The sequence below is a fragment of the Branchiostoma lanceolatum genome, chromosome 3 (assembly GCF_035083965.1).
Source record: "Branchiostoma lanceolatum isolate klBraLanc5 chromosome 3, klBraLanc5.hap2, whole genome shotgun sequence".
Taxonomy (NCBI): Eukaryota; Metazoa; Chordata; class Leptocardii; order Amphioxiformes; family Branchiostomatidae; genus Branchiostoma; species Branchiostoma lanceolatum.
The window spans coordinates 32095653-32116442 of NC_089724.1; the positions used below are offsets into that span (position 1 = coordinate 32095653).

At 43.3% G+C, this 20790-nt stretch overlaps 2 protein-coding genes across 3 annotated transcripts in view; one reads left to right on the forward strand and one right to left on the reverse strand.

The window, feature by feature from the left end:
• The window catches only part of LOC136431442 (stAR-related lipid transfer protein 7, mitochondrial-like), a 45019-nt gene extending 24928 nt beyond the window's left edge, over positions 1-20091 (reverse strand). Inside the window, exon 1 of the mRNA XM_066422816.1 lies at positions 19544-20091. Coding sequence (XP_066278913.1) covers positions 19544-19983 — 440 coding nt within the window. The 5' untranslated portion in view covers positions 19984-20091. The remainder of the gene's footprint in view (positions 1-19543) is intronic.
• Positions 20092-20396: 305 nt separating this feature from the next.
• The window catches only part of LOC136431439 (cilia- and flagella-associated protein 43-like), a 75685-nt gene continuing 75291 nt past the window's right edge, over positions 20397-20790 (forward strand). Inside the window, exon 1 of one of the 2 annotated variants that reach the window (XM_066422812.1) lies at positions 20397-20672. In XM_066422812.1, the coding sequence (XP_066278909.1) occupies positions 20644-20672 (29 nt within the window). In that variant the 5' untranslated portion in view covers positions 20397-20643. The remainder of the gene's footprint in view (positions 20673-20790) is intronic. The other variant, XM_066422813.1, reaches the window with a different exon arrangement.

A 20790-nucleotide genomic window follows, 5' to 3' on the forward strand; every position in this document is an offset into this window, starting at 1 on the left:
TCAAGAAAGTCGAACATCAGACCAACAAAACCAAGCAGAAGAAAGACAGAAAGAAAGGAGAGGAGACGTCTAAAGGAAGGGTGACCTTACCTTACATCCAAGGCATCACAGAGCCACTAGAGAGGATCTTTAAGAAACACAACATTGCCACAGCAGTCAGACCCAAAACCACGCTAAGAAACCTACTGGTGCATCCCAAAGACAAACTACAAGACTCAGTAAAGACGGACTGTGTATACAAGATACCTTGCATGAGTTGCAACAAGGTATACATAGGGGAGACAGGGAGAACATTTGGATGCAGACTGGAAGAACACAGGAAAGAAGCTGAGAGCACCAAGGTGGGAAGGTACACCAGAGCACAGAAGCAGGTAGCTGAGAAGGAAGAGAACAAATCAGCAGTGACAGACCACATCATGAGAAACAACTGTGCTATAGACTGGGATGGGGCCAAGGTGATAGACCGAGAGGACAATAGAGTAACACGTTGGATTAAGGAGTCTGTATGGATCAGGAAATCCGCTCCAGTCATGAACCGTGATGAGGGGGGATATAGACTCAGTCACGTTTGGGACCGCATCCTAAAGAAATAATCGTTAACGCGTTGCATCGTTTGTTGATCGATATGTAGTTGTGTATGTGTTACACTTCTGTACGTTTGGGACCGCATAGTGATGTCATCCCCTGTGTTTGTACATATGTAAATATTTTGCGGTTGCATCTCATTAATATGTATAAGCAGCAACACCTGTGCTGTATTGCTATGTGAACCAGTCAGAATTGCCTTGAAGAAGGTGACAGAGGGTCACCGAAACGTCGGTTGAATAAATCCCTTGGTTGTGAAAAAAAGAGTCTTTTTCTTCAGTTCCATAGCATGTCCAGAACACGAGGTATCAAAACAGGAAGTTCCGCTGCAGTACCGAAAGAAGCCGCTAGGGGGCCCAAAATCTAATCGTTTTCAGATATCATCAAAACCTACCAACATACCAAATATCAAAACAATCCATCAAGGCATTCTTGAGTTATCCTGGTCCACTACAGACACACAAACAAACGCTACCCTCTGCATAACCTTCTCGGCGAAGGTAATCAGTCACACACATTATACACACACACACACGAGATAGACACACATGCACACAGCACTCTGTTTGTAACTAAACTGAAAGGAAACTGACAGCACTGAGTTGAGGCAAAATAAAATGCTGTTAAATCCACTTAAGGGCACAGAGCGAGAAAAATCATGTACAACTTTCAAATACGGGTTTGTATTACATACCAATACTAGGATATAGACAACTTGATGGCTGCTATAGTTTGACATAGCTGAAGGTACTTAATCCACATGGCCTGGTAAACATGTTGGAGGTATGTCTGACAGGGTTTACTCAGTGTAATACTAATAGCTAAAGGGTGGGTACATATATATGTGCAGCTAAAAGAAGCACAGTGCCTTCCCTTTAACATTATACGGGTACCTAAAATACATCCCTGCCAATTTTAAAGGACCTGTATTCTGTTGCATGCTTTCTTCCCAAAAGGAGTAAAGACAAGGTGGCTGAAATGACATTACAGTCATGTGGATGACGTGTGGATGCCGACATTCCATGTATTGCTGAATCTGACCAATCACACCTTCTGGATAAGTGGTTTCCTTTACATGCAGAGATTGACATCTGAGGCTCATGCCTCAAGATCCCCCATACATTTGGCTGATGGCTTTACGTCACCATGTCAAATGACAAAATGCAATTCCTCACAACATGTCCAACCTGGGGATCGAACCCAGGTTTCATGGAATCTGATCCATATGGTGAAGCAGCGGGGTTGTGTTTAACCATTTGTGCTACAGAATGTATTTACAACAAATTTGTGGCACTTTTCTTTACAAAGAGAATCCTTTTTCTGAATGATACAGAGTTTGTTCATAGTAGCCCACTGTTTTCTGCTGCTGCATCCATCTCATTTATCCAAATGTTTACAAATAATTATCTTCGCCGAGTACTCGGGAAGATTATGTTTTTGGTTGAGCCAGCTGTTGGGTGGGTCTGTATGTATGTCAAGAGCATAACTCAATAAAACCTTTGATGAATCTTTATAATTTTTGGTAGGTGTGTAGTGGTTGTACAAAGGAAGGTCAAGTTCGAAAATGGTTCACCTTGCGTTTTTCAACAGTACTGCGGCAAACTTTTAACTTTTGTGTGTTTGTATGTAGGCAAAAAAAGTGATGGAAACATTGATGGATCTTCATGATTTTTTTTAGGTCTGTAGATGTTGTGGAAACGGAGGTCAAGTTCAAAAATGATTCCCCTGGCATTTTCCATCGGTACTGCAGCGGGCTTTGTGTGGATGTGTATTTGTATGTAGACATCATAACTCGAGAAGCTGTTGATGGATCTGTATGATATTTAGTGGATGGGTAGGGTTTACAGAAAGGGAGGTCAAGTTCGATAATGGGCCTTCTAGCGGGTACCTAAGGTACTGCAGCGGAGCTTCAAAATTTTGGAGCATATTTTCTGAAAGTGCTACATGTATGGTCATGATTTTTATGTGGTAGATAGTTCATGCCACAGGAAGTAAGTTGTGTAAGTTTGGCCCCCTAGCGTCTTGTTTGGAACTGCAGTGGGTGTTTTTGTTTTGACCTTCGGACATGAATAACTTGAGAAGGCGTCGACAGATCGTCGTGAAGTTTGGTATGTACATGTAGAGAGCTCATATGGTGCTTTACAAAATCAATGACTAATTATGCAAATCAGGAGCTAATCTGCATAATTAGTAAGGATAGTTTGTAAATCCACTACATTTCATAATGGGACATGTGACAGTGTTCCCGAAACAGGTCAACAGAGGGCCTTGCCTAAAAGTATAAATAAACAGATGGGGCACATAAATAAACAGATAGGGCAGTCTCAGTACACTCCAAGCAGATGTGTGGGTCCGGTTGGTTTTTAACGTGTTCAGTCTAGGCATTTTTGTCCAACACACGGTTGGAGACATAACGAAAATGGGACAAAATAGAAAGCCTGACAAAAACATCTAAAACATGTCAAAAACCAGCCGGACCCATGGCCACTCCTCTGCTCAGAGAGCACACTGCACCAAAACTGCACCACTTTCAGGTATCACCTAGCACCGTATGGAAAACACATGTCATGTACTATGTCTTTCAAAATGTCACTGTTTTGTGCATGATATGGAATAAAGATTTATTCTATTCATATATATTGACTGCACCATTTAATCATAACTTTCAATATTTTTGATGACCAGTTATAACATATATCAGCACACTAGACACATATACTAGTCTACTAGTAGTCCTGTACCACCAAATGATTTTTATCCCTATCTATACTGGACTCATTCTCCCCTCCCCCCATCATAACTTCCAAACGGTATGGTGTATGATCAAATTTGCAGGGGGTGATAGCATGTAAATATTAATCACTCTCCACAATAAGCCTTGATTATTTGGCGAAGATAATGTGTTTGTGGAACTCTAGTTTATTATCTTCGCCGAGTACTATAGTACTCGGGGTAGATTATGTTTTCGGTTGAGCCAGCTGTTTGGTGGGTCTGTATGTATGTCAAGAGTATAACTCAAGAAACCTTTCATGAATCTTTATGATTTTTGGTAGGTGTGTAGTGGTTGTGCAAAGGAAGGTCAAGTTCAAAAATGGTTTACCATGCGTTTTTCAACAGTACTGCAGCGGACTTTTAATTTTCGTGCGTTTGTATGTAGGCAAAAAAAGTGACGGAAACGTTGATGGATCTTCATGATTTTTTGCAGGTGTGTAGATGTTGTAGAAACGGAGGTCAAGTTCAAAAATGGTTTTCCTGGCATTTTCGGTCGGTACTGCAGCGGGCTTTTTGTGGATGTGTATTTTCTTGTGGACAACATAACTCAAGAAGCTGTTGATGGATCTGTATGATATTTAGTGGATGGGTAGGGTTTATGGAAAGGAAGGTCAAGTTCGATAATCGGCCTTCTAGCGAGTACCTAAGGTACTGCAGCGGAGCTTCAAAATTTACTGGCATATTTTCTGAAAGTGCTATGGTCATGATATTTGTGTGGTAGATAGTTCATGCCACAAGAAGTAAGTTCTGTAAGTTTGGGCCCCCTAGCGGCTTGTTCAGAACTGCAGTGGGTGTTTTCTTTTGACATTCGGACACGTATTACTTGAGAAGGGGTGAAGAGATTGTCGTGAAGTTTTGTATGTAGAGAGCTCAGATGGTGCTGCTAGCTAGAAGCATAAATAAACAGATGGGGTACATAAATAAACAAATGGGGCAGTCTCACTACAATTCAAGCAGATGTGTGGGTCCAGTTGGTTTTTAAAGTGTTCAGTTTCGGCATTTTTGCCCAACACACGGGTTGAGACATAACGGAAAGGGAACAAAATAGAAAGCCTTACAAAACACCTAAAAACATGTGAATAACCAGCCGGACCCACTCCTCTGCTCAGAGAGTACACTGCACCAAAACTGCACCACTGCTAGGTATTACCTAGCACCGTATGGAAAAGTAACATGTACTATGTCTTGCAAAATGTGTATGATTTGCAAATGATTTTTATCCCTATCTAGACTGGACTCATTCTCCACCCCCACCCCCCATCATAACTTTCAAACGGTATGGTGTATGTAGTCTCCAAGCAGACCCAATGGATTGCAAAGACCGTATCCAACTGGAAGAAGGAGCTTGGGTTGCAAAACGTACTTCCTCTGCCAGTTTGATACGGTCTTTATGCAACCTATAGATCTGCTTGGAGATTATGGTGAATGATCAAGTTTGCAGGGGGTGATAAGCATGTAAATATTAATCACTCTCCACAATAAGCCTTGATTATTTGGCGAAGATAATGTGTTCGTGGAACTCTAGTTTATATAGTACGTCTACTTGGAAGTCAATGAAGAAAGACCTAATGCAGCTGCAGGATGTTTGCACAAAGTCATAAATGCAGAAACGTATGTCATATGTTAGGTCATAAGTTATCCTCTGTAAAAATTTGCCCGTTCAGTTCGGACGGGCAGTTCGAACTTCTAACGGTTTGGGGGAGGGACGGGTCGGTCGGGCCGTGCGGACATTCTTGAACCGTCCGAACGGGTTCCAACGGCCTGAAGTGGTCCAGATTGGCGGTCCGACCTAGTACGGACTACGTCCGGAACGGCATGGTTCGGTAGTGCTCTCATCTACTCTCACCTCTTGGATACTTGGATACTTTATTTGCTCCATTAGCTACATACATAGTATGAAGCTAATCTTCCTGGAGTATGATGATACACAGAAAATACATCAGACAGACTACATAGAATTGCCTACAGGCTACATAACATTACAGCATTAAAATTAGCTAACTAATACACATGTTCTTTGACATCTCTTGCCTGAAACTACTCTGAGGTGCGGTTTGTATTCTATGCGGCAAACTGTTCCACATATATATTGCTCTATACATGAAGGTTTTTTTCATAGCATTGGTTTTTGGTTTTGGAAGTTTATAAGTGTTTTTACTGGCGTTGCGAGTCCTGTAGCTGTGCTGCTGTGAAACTGGAAACAACTGTTGGTAGAGTATAGCAGGTTGTTGTGTGGTGAGTATCTTGCGGAACTGGGTAACGGTGTTGATTAGTAGCCTTTCTTTGACGGGCCGCCATGCAAGCGACGCATGTAGGTGTAGTACAGAGGTTCTATAGTCAAGGTGCAGCACAAGGCGCGCCGCTTTGTTCTGCATAACCTGCAGCATTTCAATGTTCTTTTGTGACGTAGAAGACCAAACGGGTGAACAATAATCGATGTGTGAAAGTGTGAGGGCTTCTGTGAGGAGTTTAAGCAGTGAAGAGTCCAGGTAGGTGGCGCATTTCTTTATCATCCCCAGTGAGCAGGCCATTTTCCTTGCCGTTACTTTTGTATGGCTGTCCCAAGTCAGGCACTCATCAAGGGTACTGCCCAAGAGTTTTGTTTCTTTGACTTGCTGTATAAGCTGGCCATTCGAGTATAAGGTGAGTACCGGATTCTTTCTTATTTTGGGTTTACTTCCAACTACCATTGACTTTGTTTTGGAAGCATTGAGGAATAGCCTGTTCATTAGAACCCAGTCACTTATGTGATCCAACTCCCTCTGCAGGGTGGATGTGATCGCTGAGACAGACGGTGCACATGTATAGCCAGATGTGTCATCAGCGAACATAACTGATGTAGCTTCTGTTGTAACAAATGGCAAATCATTTGTGAAAATGCTAAAAAGAAGGGGTCCGAGACAGCTCCCTTGGGGGACTCCACATATGATTTCCTTGAAAGACGAGTTGGAGCCATTATAGCTAACACATTGCAAGCGCTTTGAAAGGTAGCTGTTCATCCATTCTACTGCACTGCTGTCGAAACCATAACATTGTAGTTTGCTAAGAAGGAATTCAGGATCAACCAAATCAAATGCAGCTGAAAAGTCAAGGAAGATCGCGCCTACAAGGTTTCCATGATCAATGTTACGGTACCAGTCATCTACCATTTGTAGGAGAGCTGTGCATGTGGAGTGGTTTTTCCTGAAGCCATGTTGGTGGGTTGTCATCAGGGAGTTCTGTAGAAAGTATCTGGAGATTTGGCTGTATACAACTCGTTCTGCTATTTTGCTCATAGCTGAGAGTAGACTGACTGGTCTAGCATTCGGTCCACTTAAGCGGGTAGTCGAAGACTTAGGCAAAGGAATCACCTTAGCTTTTTTCCATTCAGTTGGGTAAAGAGACGTAGTGAAAGACAAGTTTATTATGTAACTAAGTGGTTGGGCTATATGTTCGACAGCTAGTCTCAGCAGTGTGTTGTCCAGGTTATCCAGACCCACTGCTTTCCCATCAGGTAGAGACGACAGGTGTGAGCGCACTTCTTCAACATGCACTGGACTGAACTGAAAGTTGCAGTGTTTGTTTTCCATGATCTTCTTCTGTATCAAGGTAAGTAAGTTGTCGTTCATCTGTGAGGTTAGCCCATTTCTCAGTGATTCTACTTTTTGAGTGAAGAAATGATTGAAGTACTCCGCTATGTCTTCTGCTTTGGTTAGGTAAACACCATCCTGTTCAACTGCACAAGTTGGCTGACTTCGGCCTTTACCCAGCATACCATTTAGTGTTTTCCAGAGTGACCTAGGGTCATGTTTGGCCTCTTCCAGTTTGGTTCTGTAAAAGGCGGCTTTCTTCCTCCGATTTAGTTTTACGACAGTATTTCTGAGTTTTTTGTACACAAGAACATCTGATTCCAGGCGAGAGGAGATGGATTCTCTTCTTGCTTCATCCCTGAGATGCATCAATTCTCTCAGCTCGTCGTCTAACCAAGGTGCTGGACTGGACCTCACTGTTCGCTTTTTTACAGGTGCGTGGCTGTTTGCGACGTCACTGAGGATGGTTGTGAAAACATGAAGTGCCATATTCACATCTGATTCATTGTATATCAGGTGCCAGGGTGCCATCTCGATGTCACGCTGGAAGTCTTCAGGGCTGAACTTCCCGTATGTTCTCCTCACGACTACTCGAGGTTGTGCCTTTGGAACCTTTGTTTTCCTTGTTGTGTATGTAATATTGTGGTCGGAGAATCCCAGGGGAACTGAGGATACTGGTGTGCATCTCTCCGAGCAGTTGGTGAATACTAGATCGATGCAAGTTTCTGTTCTTTGACCTCTGTTATTCGTACCAATCCTCGTGGGTTCCTTCACCGTCTGTAGAAGGTTACACCTTACTGCTGCTTGAACCAGCCTCTCTCTCAAGGGGCATAACTGGTTAGACCAGTCAATGTTAAAGTCTCCCAGAATGAACACCTCATTGTGTGAGTCCGTTGCTCTATCTGTCGAAACTATGAAGTTGTTGAGAGTTTGTATTGATGAGCCTGGAGGCCTGTAAGTGCAGCAGATTAGCATAGGTTTTGTTTGTGGCAGAGTCACCTCTATCCAGAGCATCTCCACATTTTCCTCCTCCAAATCTGGTCTCTGTTTCCAAGGAAGACTATTACGGATTAAAATGGCCACTCCTCCACCATGTCTATTTCTATCTTTCCTAATGACAGTCCAGCCATCTACACACAATTCGCTGTCACAAATGTTTGAGTCCAAGTGAGTTTCTGACAAGGCGAGTATGTGCAACTTGTTGTTGTCTAGTAGTTCCTCTATGTCCTGTGTTTTGTTTCTCCAGCTGCATATATTTAAATGCCCAATATGCAGTCCCTTCCAAGGAAGATGTAAATCTATTGGGCCAGGGTTACAACTGACATCTCCACAGAGCAGTATCATCACACATAACATGAGTTTATGAGAACTAGCCTGATTAACATAACCACAACTAGACTTTGTCCTCATGACATGTGGGAACAATTTGTTAATACAGACTTGATTCCAACTAAGACATCTCTTCAGTACTGTTTGTGTTCTTTTTACAGTCCATGAGCCATCAGACGGCTTGTATTTGATTAGCTGCCTGTTTACTTCTGAGTTGATAAGAGATAGACTATCACCACTAACATTTCTGCATACAGGTAAGGTTATTGAAAGGCAAGCAATATATAATATGTACAGACTGACAGTGAGCGTCATCTTTGAATCCAAATATAGGATCGCTATGGCACTCACAGTCTTATACCCTACGATGGGTGCCGGCGGATCGTAAATTCGCAATGTATCAGGTAAAAGAGACAATTCTCAAATAGAAGTAGCCCCTAAAATAGAAGTACACCCCGGACAAATCTTCAAAATCTAATATAAGTACCCCCTGAAATAAAAGTACTCCCTGGAAAATTTAAAAAATTGACAGTCGAGGTTACTATATGGTAAACTATGTCCATACATATACAACTTTCCGAGGGAAATAAGATAATAAGCAGGTAGGTTATAACTTATAAAAAAGTTATATCTATTCAATTATGCCTCAGGACCATACCTATTAAGTATATAGATATTGAAGAACTGTACATAGCTTGTTCAAATCATGATCTTCCTCGCCTCTTCGTAAAATATGTTCAAAAATTGGGCATAGGTTCCCCGCTATGACCCTAACCGGGGGCTACGGTGCTTTCAAATTCAACAAGTGAAAATGTACATTCTACTTGGAACTTGAAGCAAGTGATCAAAGAAAATTGTTATATCATTTTATTATTAGGCCACACCAATTTTATTTGTTGCTTCTCGGATTTTTTCAGAAAAAATTGGAGCGACAGGGCGGAAAAAAATAAAATTTTTTGCAAATAGTCTGGGGTAAAGATAAGGGTTTACGTAACATAAAGAAAAGGGTTTTACAACTGAACAGATGGTAAAATTGATTATTGTCCTTTTGTACGGTTCACTCTATTCTATGCAGCGATCTCGACTACTTGTAGTAAGTCAAAGTTGTCTGTATCAACCTAACCGCTTGCTGTTCTGGTCGCTGCGCTTTGCGTACGCAAGGGGGCGTTGCCGCACGGGTAGATCTCAGTTAGGGACTTAGAAAAAATTGCGGGCACCTCGTCTTTTCTAAGTGTTTATGGCGCCCAGAACGTCCGGGCAGTCCTGAACTACCGAACGCGCTGAACCACTTAATGATGGTTCACCGGGTGAGCGTCCGAACTGGGAGGCTCACACCCCGGACAGGTTGGACTTAGGCGCGCAGTCTGAACTACCTTCGGACCAGTCCGAAACGCCTGGGGCGGGTTCCTTTTTAAAAGAGGATAATGATAATAATTTGTAACTGGGCAAATGTTTTGTGGTGATGGCAAGATTTTTTTCTTGTGCATTAAATGCTTACACCCACCAACTCCACAGTTTTGACAAATATTACTTTCTGCATTGAACAAAAATTAGACATGTTTTGTCATATTTCATAAGCAAGTGCCAACCATCTACCTGAGTCAAATTCCTGTCAAATTTTGTCACCAAATCTTGGTGACTTTGGCAATAAGCTTTTGGCTTTAGTTTAGGTTTGATAATGAAAGAAAATTGGTCAGCGCATGGTTCAAAATCCATGCAAACAAAGTCTTCTAGCCGATGGGTGTGTTTTTTTTTTTTTTACACACAGAGGGAAGTTATTCTGTGCTCTCACTTTCTGTTAAAAAAAAGAAGCTTTTTTGGATGACGTGCTCTCTTGCGATGGATAGGGGTGGATACCGGTTCGGCTCGATCAGGTTCGAGTCCCAGGTAGGCCATGGAACTCGAATTGGCGCAACTCGAGACACGAATTGCGCCACATAGAGGCGCAAATCGTGACGCGCAAAGCGCCACCAGGGGGCTAAACTCGAGATCTCGAATTCGTCCACGCGGAAGCGGTAGCTCCAAACGTAATACAAAACCGGCACTGACATGGCTCGCAAAGCGCCACCGGGGGGCTAAACTCGAGATCTCGAATTCGTCCACCCGGAAGGGGCATCGCGAAGCCTGCAATGTAACGTTACTGACATCATGAGTTACGTAACTATATGTCCAACCAGTGGTGGCAGCGAAGCGCATATTTACGAAACACGGCTTGCGATTTAGCCATTCTGTTAATGTTTAACTTATGATGTATTGTAGTCAGCTAATCGTAATACAAAACACGCACAGACCAAGGAGTAAATGTATTCGTCCAACCAGAGGTGGAGCGAAGTGCATATTAACGAATTCTGTTTAATATTTAACTTATCGAATATGGGTAACAATTTCAGCCAGCAATTGTTGTATAATCAGTTATGTTTATCTTTTTTCAGATTTTTCTTTTCACCATCACCACCACCACCTGCTGCAGCTGGGCGTGACCCTGACATTTCCTCGGCGGTATGTCCCTCGCGGGGCTTTGCCGAGTACTGTGTAGATGTAGATGTTCGGCGAGGTAGTGTTCATTAGGAACAAATATGGCGGATCAAGCTATACCGTCATCCTTTGCGCGGCAGGAAATACTGCAACCAGTTATGCTACGGTTGCATTTCCAAAACTCTATAGTTGACAGCGAACTACCGGTACACTTTTATCATACTATACTTGAATTCCAAATGTATGAAATTCGGCCCGACGTATAAAAATTTGGTACGTCGCATCTCTTATCAAACCAGTGATCTCCAGCCATATGGTTGACAGCATACTACACTTTTGTCATATTATTTGAATGCCAAACGCATGAAATTTGGCCCGACGTATGAAATTTGGTACGTCGCATCTCTTGACCAGTGATCTCCAGCTAATATACTAGTAGTTGACAGTGAACAACACTTTTATCATACTCTTCGAATACCAAATGTATGAAATTTGGCCCGACCTATGAAATTTGGTACGTCGCATCTCTTAAACAAATATCTTCGTTCAAAACTTGAAACAAAACAAAACGCGTCAGAACCTGAGGTGTTAGAAAAGAACGAAATCCGCCATTGTTCCTATCCGCGGCCTGAGCAAAAGTGAGCCAAAACGTTGCATATTATCGACAGAACATGTTCCAAAGACCAAGCAGTTTACTATATGCTTCATAATGTCATGTAGTTTCATAATCTATGTAATGTAAGCCAGTAGTCTTTAGTATCACTTTAGACCAGCGGGGAAACTCGGGCGGACTTGGTGGGCGACATGGCGATTGGCCCTGCTGGTGACCCCCAAAGTACGCCGGCGCTATAGAATTCCTGCCGAGCAAAAAATATGAAGTTAAAATTATAGTAGTGAGGTTTCTAGATCGATAACATTACCAATCTTCTTCAAACATACACATATTACGTGCTCAGTAAGCAAGGGGCCGAGTTGTCCCGGCCTAGGGGCCGAGTTGTCCTGATTGTCTAGGGGCGGAGTTGTCCCAGGGGCCGAGTTGTCTAATACGAGTTATATAGTTTGCAGCAAATTCACAAATAGATAAACATGGACTAGTTTTTTTTTTGGTGCTTGTCTATGTACTTTCAGTGGTAGATTTTTAAAGTTCTCTTGACACTACACATACTGTCTCATTCTTGCGTCTTATCGCACTATTTTTGTCACTATAAATGCGTTAGCGATTTGTCAGCCCCGTAACCAGGTCCTGTGAAAGCAAATAAAACGGAATGTTATTGATATAACGGTGATTAACAAACCAACGATTGCTGACTACAATATATTATAAGTTAATTTTCACAGAATGGCTAAATCGCAAGACGATACTCGGGTCCGTGTTTCATAAATATGCGCTTCGCTGCCAGCGCTGGTTGGACATATAGTTACGTAACTCATGATGTCAATACATTGCGGGCTTCGCGATGCCCCATCTGGGTGGATGAATTCGAGATCTCGAGTTGAGCCCCCCGGTGGCGCTATGCGAGCCATGTCAGTGCCGGTTTTGTATTGCGCTTTGAGCTACCGCTTCCGCGTGGACGAATTCGAGATCTTGAGTTTAGCCCCCTGGTGGCGCTTTGCGCGTCACGATTTGCGCCTCTACGTGGCGCAATTCGTGTTGCGAGTTGCGCCAATTTGTGTTCCAGAGCCTACCTCCGGGTCCAGGTTCAGGTCCAGAGGTTTAGGTTCAGGTCCAGAGGTTTAGGTTCAGGTCCGGACCTGAACCAAAACCTGATCCTGTCTAGTTGATATATTAGCATACAGTCAAACCTGCCTAGGCGACCACCTTTTCAACGCGACCACCTGGCCATGGCGACCGCTTTTTCTCGGTCCCGAAAATTTTCCCCATAGGCACAAGCATTAAGCTGCCTGCCCAACGCGACCGCGACCGCCACGAATTGGGACCGCACAGAGCACAATCCCTGCCCATGGCGGTCGCCTAATTTTCAAGCGTGTGGTGACATCAGATGATTTTGCTGTCGGATTTCACGGAAATGTTTTCAAGACTTTAAAGGACAAAAATAAGATCAAAAATATATGGAATAGCAATGTTATACCATCGATTTAATAAAATGTTGAAACGTTAATTTGAAGTGTTTTAATAAAACGTTCCCCCTATAAACATGCAAATGTTTGTGATGTTGTTGTGCCTATCGTAATCTTATAGTTTAACGTGAACTCAGTTTCGTTTAAACTCAACTTTCAAAACGAATACGTAGTGCATGGCGTCAAAAAGAAATTACTATCTATTTCTTGTATTTTCAACAAAAATGTGTCTGTATCTTGCTAAATTCCGCCGAAAAATGACTTCGCGGCGGGCAAAACATCAGGCGAGAAATGTTGTTCCTTGGTCCCGACGCCATCTTTGATTTCGGGCGGCCCGGATTTGGCGTACCGCTGACCTTTGTAAAACACGATGATTTCGTGTATGAACATTTACGAATACTCTAGTTATTGGTGAAAATCAAAATTCTTATTTTCTTTTTATTTCCATGAATCTCACAAACCTTTATTGGACGCTGTGCGTTCTGCTGCACTGACTTACCCTTCGATGCGGTGGCACAGAGCTTCGCGGCGCGGCGCGACGAAATCACCGTTTTCATCTTTAGTTGTCAGATCGAAAATTTTTTGACCCTCAGGTTCATCCAGCGGTCGGCGACCCAAAAAAGGCTGGGACCAGCAGGCGTTTTCTAGGGATCTGTCTTAGGCCTTAAAACTTCGATGATGTGCGTGCCTTGTTTGTACTATTCAATGTAACGTGTGAATGCGGGAGGGCGCTGCGAGATCATCGAGGCAACCATCGTTTTGTAGTCAAAATTATGACGAAAATTTGGACACGATGTAGCGGTATACAATGTCTAAATTCACATAATTTTTTCATCATTTACGTACTGTATTTGAAAACCTCGACCTGGAAACATGTGAGTGGAATCCTCTTCATGGCGACCACCTGTCCATCGCGACCGTTTTTGCCCGGTCCGCCGGGTGGTCGCCTTGGGCAGGTTTGACTGTACTTACGTAATATCAAACCAATATGTATTTGAATATTGCACTTATTTTCAAATTTCAATGCTCTTTTTGTCAGTGACTAACAAGCAGTGACTTACATGTAGAACACTTTTTATTTCATCAAAACATAATTAGTTGCCTTAGATAAAATCTCCAGAGTCCGAAATAAATTCAATAAAACTAATGAAGAAAACAGATCTTGATACATCAGGGCTCAAGACTAACTTTTAGACCTAGGACTAGGAGTACTGTGCTCCCAACTCAAAAAAGTTAGGAGCACCAGCAAAAATCTAGGAGCACCACTACAAAAAGTTGGAAGAACAAGCAAAAGTCTTGGCCATACAAAGTAATACTCCTATTAATCAATGTTAACAACCGGGAATTAAGTATTTGAATAGCTCATAAAAGATAAAAGCCTACATTGATGGTGCAGAAAAATTGGCAATTCATTCAATAGCTTCCTACATACTAAATGATACTAGTATGAGGGATTTTTAGAAAAATTGGGCATAGGTTCCCCGGCTGGCCCCTATCCGGGGGTCACGGTGCCTCAAGTTCAACAAGTTGAAAAATACACAATCATGGTATTTTTTACTTGGAACAAGGCAAGTAATGATTGACATAACCTTGAATGATAAATAAATAGATAACTCTAAAACTTATCTATTGGTTTCATGACTTAAAGGCCCAATTTACACTTGTCCTTTTAACTGTAGTACTACACATGGTAGTCTACTACTGTAGTAGACTACAGCTTTTTTCTGGGTGTAAAAAGAAAACTACTCAGAAGTCTACTACAACCTCGGGGGTAGTAGTACTACACTTCGGCGGAGGTTCTGCGAGACTTCGAACCGGGTGTAAAGCGAAATTGTAGTACAGGGGTAGTAGACTACACTTCGAAGCCAACAACTATGTTCGATCTGACGTGATTGGAACTGATCACGTGTTCCATTTCGGGTCATCTGCGGTCATTCTCTAGTTTTCTCAGTAAAACCGAGCTGTCAGGCCCTTTTCCTTGGTATTTCGCATTAGATAAAACCCCTACCTTTTCACAAATAAAAAACATGCTGAAATTCCCTTTCACGATTTTTCAAAGGTCACAATAGGTTACTACAGTTTCGTGACAATCAGGAACAGTGGGCGTCCTGCTAGGCTTCCTTTCGTTGAGTGTAAAGTGGATGCGAATCTGAAGTCTACTACAGTAGTAGACTACCATGTGTAGTACTACAATTTTATTGAGCAAGTGTAAATTGGGCCTAAAGCAAATAAAGTCACATTCCATAATTTGAAACTTTACTGCTGGCATCAAGTTCAACATTTTTACAGGCATTTTTTCACCCCCACCCTACCCTCTGTCTACAAATAATCCAAAATACTTTAATATCCTTGAAATTCTTGCTGAATAGTATCAAAAATGATCTGTTTGTGCCGGCCCAGTCAAATATCTTCGATTCCTTTGAAACGCGCAGTTCAAATTTCGCGCGTCAGGACCGCGCGGTGCCGCCATCCAATGACAGGCCGACCGCATGGGGAAAGCTTTGTGATTCGCGGCCACAGCATACTAGACCGCAGCAAAATGAAAGTAGCACCATAATGACGGCCAGATCATGAGCTTTGAAATGATACCAGTGACAAAAAGAAAATTTATATTTTGGGGGATAAAACTCCACTGGAATTGATTCATTGATGTTCGATCGTAAAAATTATCGCTTGAACAGGTGTAAAAATGACCGCAGGAAACGGGCCTTTCTGCTGCGGTACAAACATCATGGCCGCCGTCCCGAACGGCTAGCGCTCACTTTCATCGGCAATTTTCTGGCGTTTGAAACATTTTACAAATCAAGCAAATACATCACAAAAGAGAGAAACTTATATCCTTTATTTCCATGGGTAACTTTGCCGCTAGGAACGGATAGTTTTTGTACCGCGGGTGCAGGAACACAGACGATATTCGCGGTAGCGTTGGAATACCTAATAGATATTTTCGGCTTTAATACCGCTTAGTTCTGCAGCCATTATCCTGGCGCAGGTCTTAATTTTTGATTGTCGCACCGTGCGACCGTGATTTTAAATGCTATTGTTCCCCTTCTGTGGCCAGAGTACTGAGGAGATGTCTAACTATTCTAATATTTCTACTTTGTTCCGACTTCCGTGTCCAAAGAACCGGTTCACGACTTTCGGTTTTTTGACCCGGTTCTTGCATGTTTTTCCGGGCCGAACCGGTATCCACCCCTAGTGATGGATCATAACATATGCCAAATAAATACACGTATGCCAAATTTCGTATAAGTAAGGTGCACTTTAGACCTACAATGTTATAAGGTCGTGCGATCATCGTCGTAGGCGACGGTTTTCTTTAGACACACGGTCAGGAAATATCACGGGACCCCTGCGGCGCAGAATTCCATTGGTGCGCGTGTCCCCCAAAGTGACCTCTTGCGCTCAAATTCAAAATGGCGGGGGAACCGCTTGTTTTTGTCAAAAGATGAAGCTTTTACTGACTTTGCAACAACTGTTGCCCTGCAGATGAGGCGTTGAGAACGGTGCTCAACAAAGAAAGAGATTTAGGCTGGTACAGAGACGGACGGGATTTAACCCGAGTTCGTGGCCGCCGCCGGGGATGTCCCGGGGATCGAGGAATAGGGGCATACTAGAGAAGTAGCCACTGGTAGCAGGGCGTTGCGCCGGAATAACCGGTTTCGGATGAGAAAAATATGTTTCCATTGCTGACTGCATGCATATTTACAAAGAAAACAATAGAAACTTTCCTTCCCGGACAGGAAACAGCACGCTGTAGGCTTATTAGCATATCACCCACTTCCGTCGCCGGCGACGATTCTTCTTTAGACGAGAAAAACACAGCCACAGGCCCCCCCGCTGAACGTCATGCGACTGGGTCCGAGGTGGTCGCACGACAATTCGAGGATTCCCCGGTTTATTGCTGTCGCTCGATTGTTTTGATCGTCTTTAGACGGCCAAAAAATACCGTCGCCGGCGACGTCGCCCACGACGATGATCGCACGACTGTAAAATGTCATAGGTCTAAAGAGGCCCTAAGGCAGGGCTGTAATCTCAGTCCATTATTATTCAATCTTTTTATCAATGACCTACCACAATGCTTTGATTGTGATGAATGTGACGCTGCATCTTTAAGGCCCAACTTATACAGAGTTTTTTCAGATATCTAAAAATCCGCCGACATCTGAGCCTTAGATATCTGGACGCATTTATACACACCGACAGGAAGTACCGCAGGACTCACGCAGCGCGCTGATTTCACTCGTGACCCTATTTAACCTTTTGCGTGCGTTTCAAAATGGCGGGAGAACCGCCTGTGTTTTTCGTCATGATAAATATGGTATTCTTTCTTTATCTGACTCGCGTGTGGCTAAACTTGAGGCAGCAAGCAAGGGTTGAGTGTAAGAGGCGTTTGAGGTACCGGGGAAGACGACAGCGACCGGTCAGAATCAACGCTGCGTTCCTACTCGCTGCCCTTGTCGGAATACATACGATCCATTACGAGAAACATACGAATTTTACGGAATACATTCGATCCATTACGCAGAAACATACAAGTTTTACGGAATAGAAATTACACTTACGTACACAAGAATACAATACAGGAAAAGAGCTACGCAGTTTGGGGCATGTGATGTCTTTAATCTGTGAAACTGCTCTGTAGTAGAGGCTTATTGGTTGTACAAAGACATCAACGGCCAAGCCGAACGTAGTAAGGGCCCCAAACCGCGTAGCGGAAAAGTAGTTAGTTGTAGTGGTAGTGCTGAATCTTAATTAGAAAGTAACCAGATATTCAAGTTCATAAAAAAGTGTCCAATGCTGGTGAAGAACGCGCCGCAGGACGTCACCGGGCACTGTCGAACAGCGTAGAGACAACCGGAAAGATGCGTCGTCGTGTTGCTCTAACTTAGTACTGTGAAGTTGGTCGCGGGCGGGTACTGGGCATCTTTGGCACGCAGCTGGAGCTGGTCTTATGCACTGTCCATCTGGCTTTGCTTAACTACTCTAAACTGTTCTACTCTACTCTACTCTAAGAAAGGAGTCAAAAGTTGCGGGAGTATGTGCAATCCCAGGCTGGTGACGATCTCGCTGCAGGACGCTGCCGCGAACTCCGAGTCGGACCGGGTAAAGTCGACGTGGAGTGGAGGTCCTGGGAGCCTTGAGTACGCTGCTGTCGATGCACACCGCATTCTTGTAGTCCGTGTAGGTACGGCTGGAAGGGGAGAAGGCTGTGCGATAAGGAAGGACCGCTCGTGGAAGCTCGTGTGGAGGTTATTTGTTCGCAAGGAGAAACATGGCTGCCAACAATCAGGGGCGTCTTGGGAAACCACACGTCAATAGTGGGGAGGGGGGCTGTCGTTCCGAACGCTGTAAGCTTTCTGTTTGGACATTTTGTAGCACAAACTTGGGATCAGGCAGGAACGGGTGTGCCGTCCCAGGCTGGTGAAGAAAACTCGCCGCAGGACGCCGCGCCGAAGATCACAAACAGTGTAGAGGCAGCCGGAATCAATCGTCGGGTGAACTAGCTTAGAACTGCGAATCCATGTGGGCAACGTTATAGGGGAGTCCGTGCACGCGACTGAAGTTGCACACCGCGGCTCTGCTGTCTGAGTCCGTGTCGGGCAAAACGAGGACGTGAACTGGCAAGTTTCCTGGCATATTCGTGTGCCTCTGTAGTTGGGGAATGCCGTGCGGGAGGTTGAAAGGCTTCATGAAGGCTCGAGAGCTCGGAGACGCCAGAACATTGCGTGGGAGGCGAGCCCTGCCGCGCCGTTCAGCACGGCGGATGTCGAGGTATGGGGTAAGCACGAGCGGAGGTCAGAGGTAGCTTCCTCAGCGTAATTCCCTACGATTGGTCCAGACCAATCCTACTATCATGATCCATTACGTGGAATACATACGATCCTTACTAACTTGTTGGCCATCACGCTAGCTTTGTCTGGTCCTCCTAGTTGGTCTAAGCCTACATCAGTCTTGATTTAGTGCAGCTTGAGATTTTTAGAGTTTATCCAGATCAGATAGTGAGATACGTCATTAAGCTCGCCAAGATATCGTACGAAGAACTGGTTGTCCCGAGTCCGCCATCTTGAATTTGGCGGTCATGTCATGTGACAAATAGTAAGGATCGTATGTATTCTGCGTAATGGATTGTATGAATTTCGTAAAATTTGTATGTTTCTTAGAAATGGATCGTATGTACCTGTATTCCGTATAATTCGTATGTTTCTCGTAATGGATCGTATATATTCCGTAAAACTCGTATGAATTCCATAAAAATCTTTGGCACCCCTATACTAAGAGGTGACAATCCTTACTATGTACAGATAGGTATATACATCAAGGAATGTTTGGACATTAGAACAAGTAATGTTTAAGTATACGACACATTAAATTTCAATATGTGATTATGTTGCCCTATCCCATATGAATGCTTGTAATTTGTATGTAAACAAACTCATTTGTATGCACTTATTTGTTTGTTTGTTTACAACAACAACAATTGTATGTATGTATAGATAGATATAGTAGACATTACGAAAGTCGCTGTACTTTTGTTGTGTCAATAAAGATGGGCGTTGAGAGGGGTGTTGCCCAGTACCCGATCAAGATCAAGAAGATTGTTGTATCAAATTTAGGAAAAGGTGGGCGGATTATCTTTTTTCTAAGTTATACTTATAGGCCCGTGCCAAGGCCGTTATAAAAAGACCTCTGCATTTCTCAAACTCTCTACTACAAACATGACGGATTCTCACCAGTCTAGCTCCTGGTCCGTGATCCTTTCCTTGTCCCATGCGAAGCACACCGCGCCGAACATGATGTACCATCGGCGCGTTCTCTCCGACTTACCGCCCAACCTCCGACCGAACCTAGACACCATAAAGTTCACCGTCTTGTCGTTATAAATATCCCTGTAGAGACTCCAGACCTGCCCCATCCTGCGGATTCTCTGGGCGGCGTAAACGTTGAACTGTTGGGCCAAGAACCTGCCGATTGAGACGACGCTGTCGTGTAGACTCGGGAAAAAGAACTTGTACGCAACTGATCGCCATGATGGTGACGACTGTTCCAGACGACATCCCGACTTTGTCGCAAGTTCTCGCCGAAAACCTTGCACAAGAAGACGGTTGTTTTCGCGGATATAGCTCACTAGAGGCACCCGTCTTGTGTGGAGGAAGGAGCTGTACCCTGCCATGGCCGAAACTGACCACAAGAAGTCCTAAACTTTTCCCAATGTCACAGAACCTTGTCCCGTCTGTAGGTCATATTTGCTGCACGTTGGAGATTGTTTTAGGTGCTTAGCTGTTCACAGTACAACTATCAGTGCCTTTTATTTCTAACATTCCCGAAATGAAATATTATACCAATTATACGACCTAAATAGACAAATGAGCTTTTATATTACACTTCAGGTCTTAATTTGTATTCTATAGAACCTAAAATGATAAAAAATTTCATAATTTGTAACCGTTGTCACGACATTTTGAACAAGCATTAAGAAAAGAACACGACCAACAGCTTAAATATTGGTTTTGAGTTACATCACTAACGTGATACATAACCTGGCTAATTTTCTTCATCAAAGGATCATTAGTGCATATAAATCTGATAAAAAATAGAATAGTTTGCAAATCATCAATTTTTCAATCACCTTTTAATCTCAAATTTGAAAAAAAAATGTGTAAATTTGTCTGCGCTTTCATGCGCATGCGGTCTGGTCTCCTTGGCAACGCTCGGTAAATTTTGGAGCCCTCCCCCAGTGATGTTTGGGACGTTGTGGAAAAACTGCTGAAAAACTCGGATTTAGAACGTTCTTTGACAAACAAAGACAACTTGTGTTCTTCTAACTGGAGCCATGGATGCTATGGGCACTCTGGAGCTACAGTGAGTATTGTTTGTGCGATTTGAATACAGAAAAAACAGATTCAAAACAGTGTTTTTTCAACATCTGTGATAATTGTTTATGGGAGAGGGGGGCATCTGGTACTTGTTACTTGAAAAT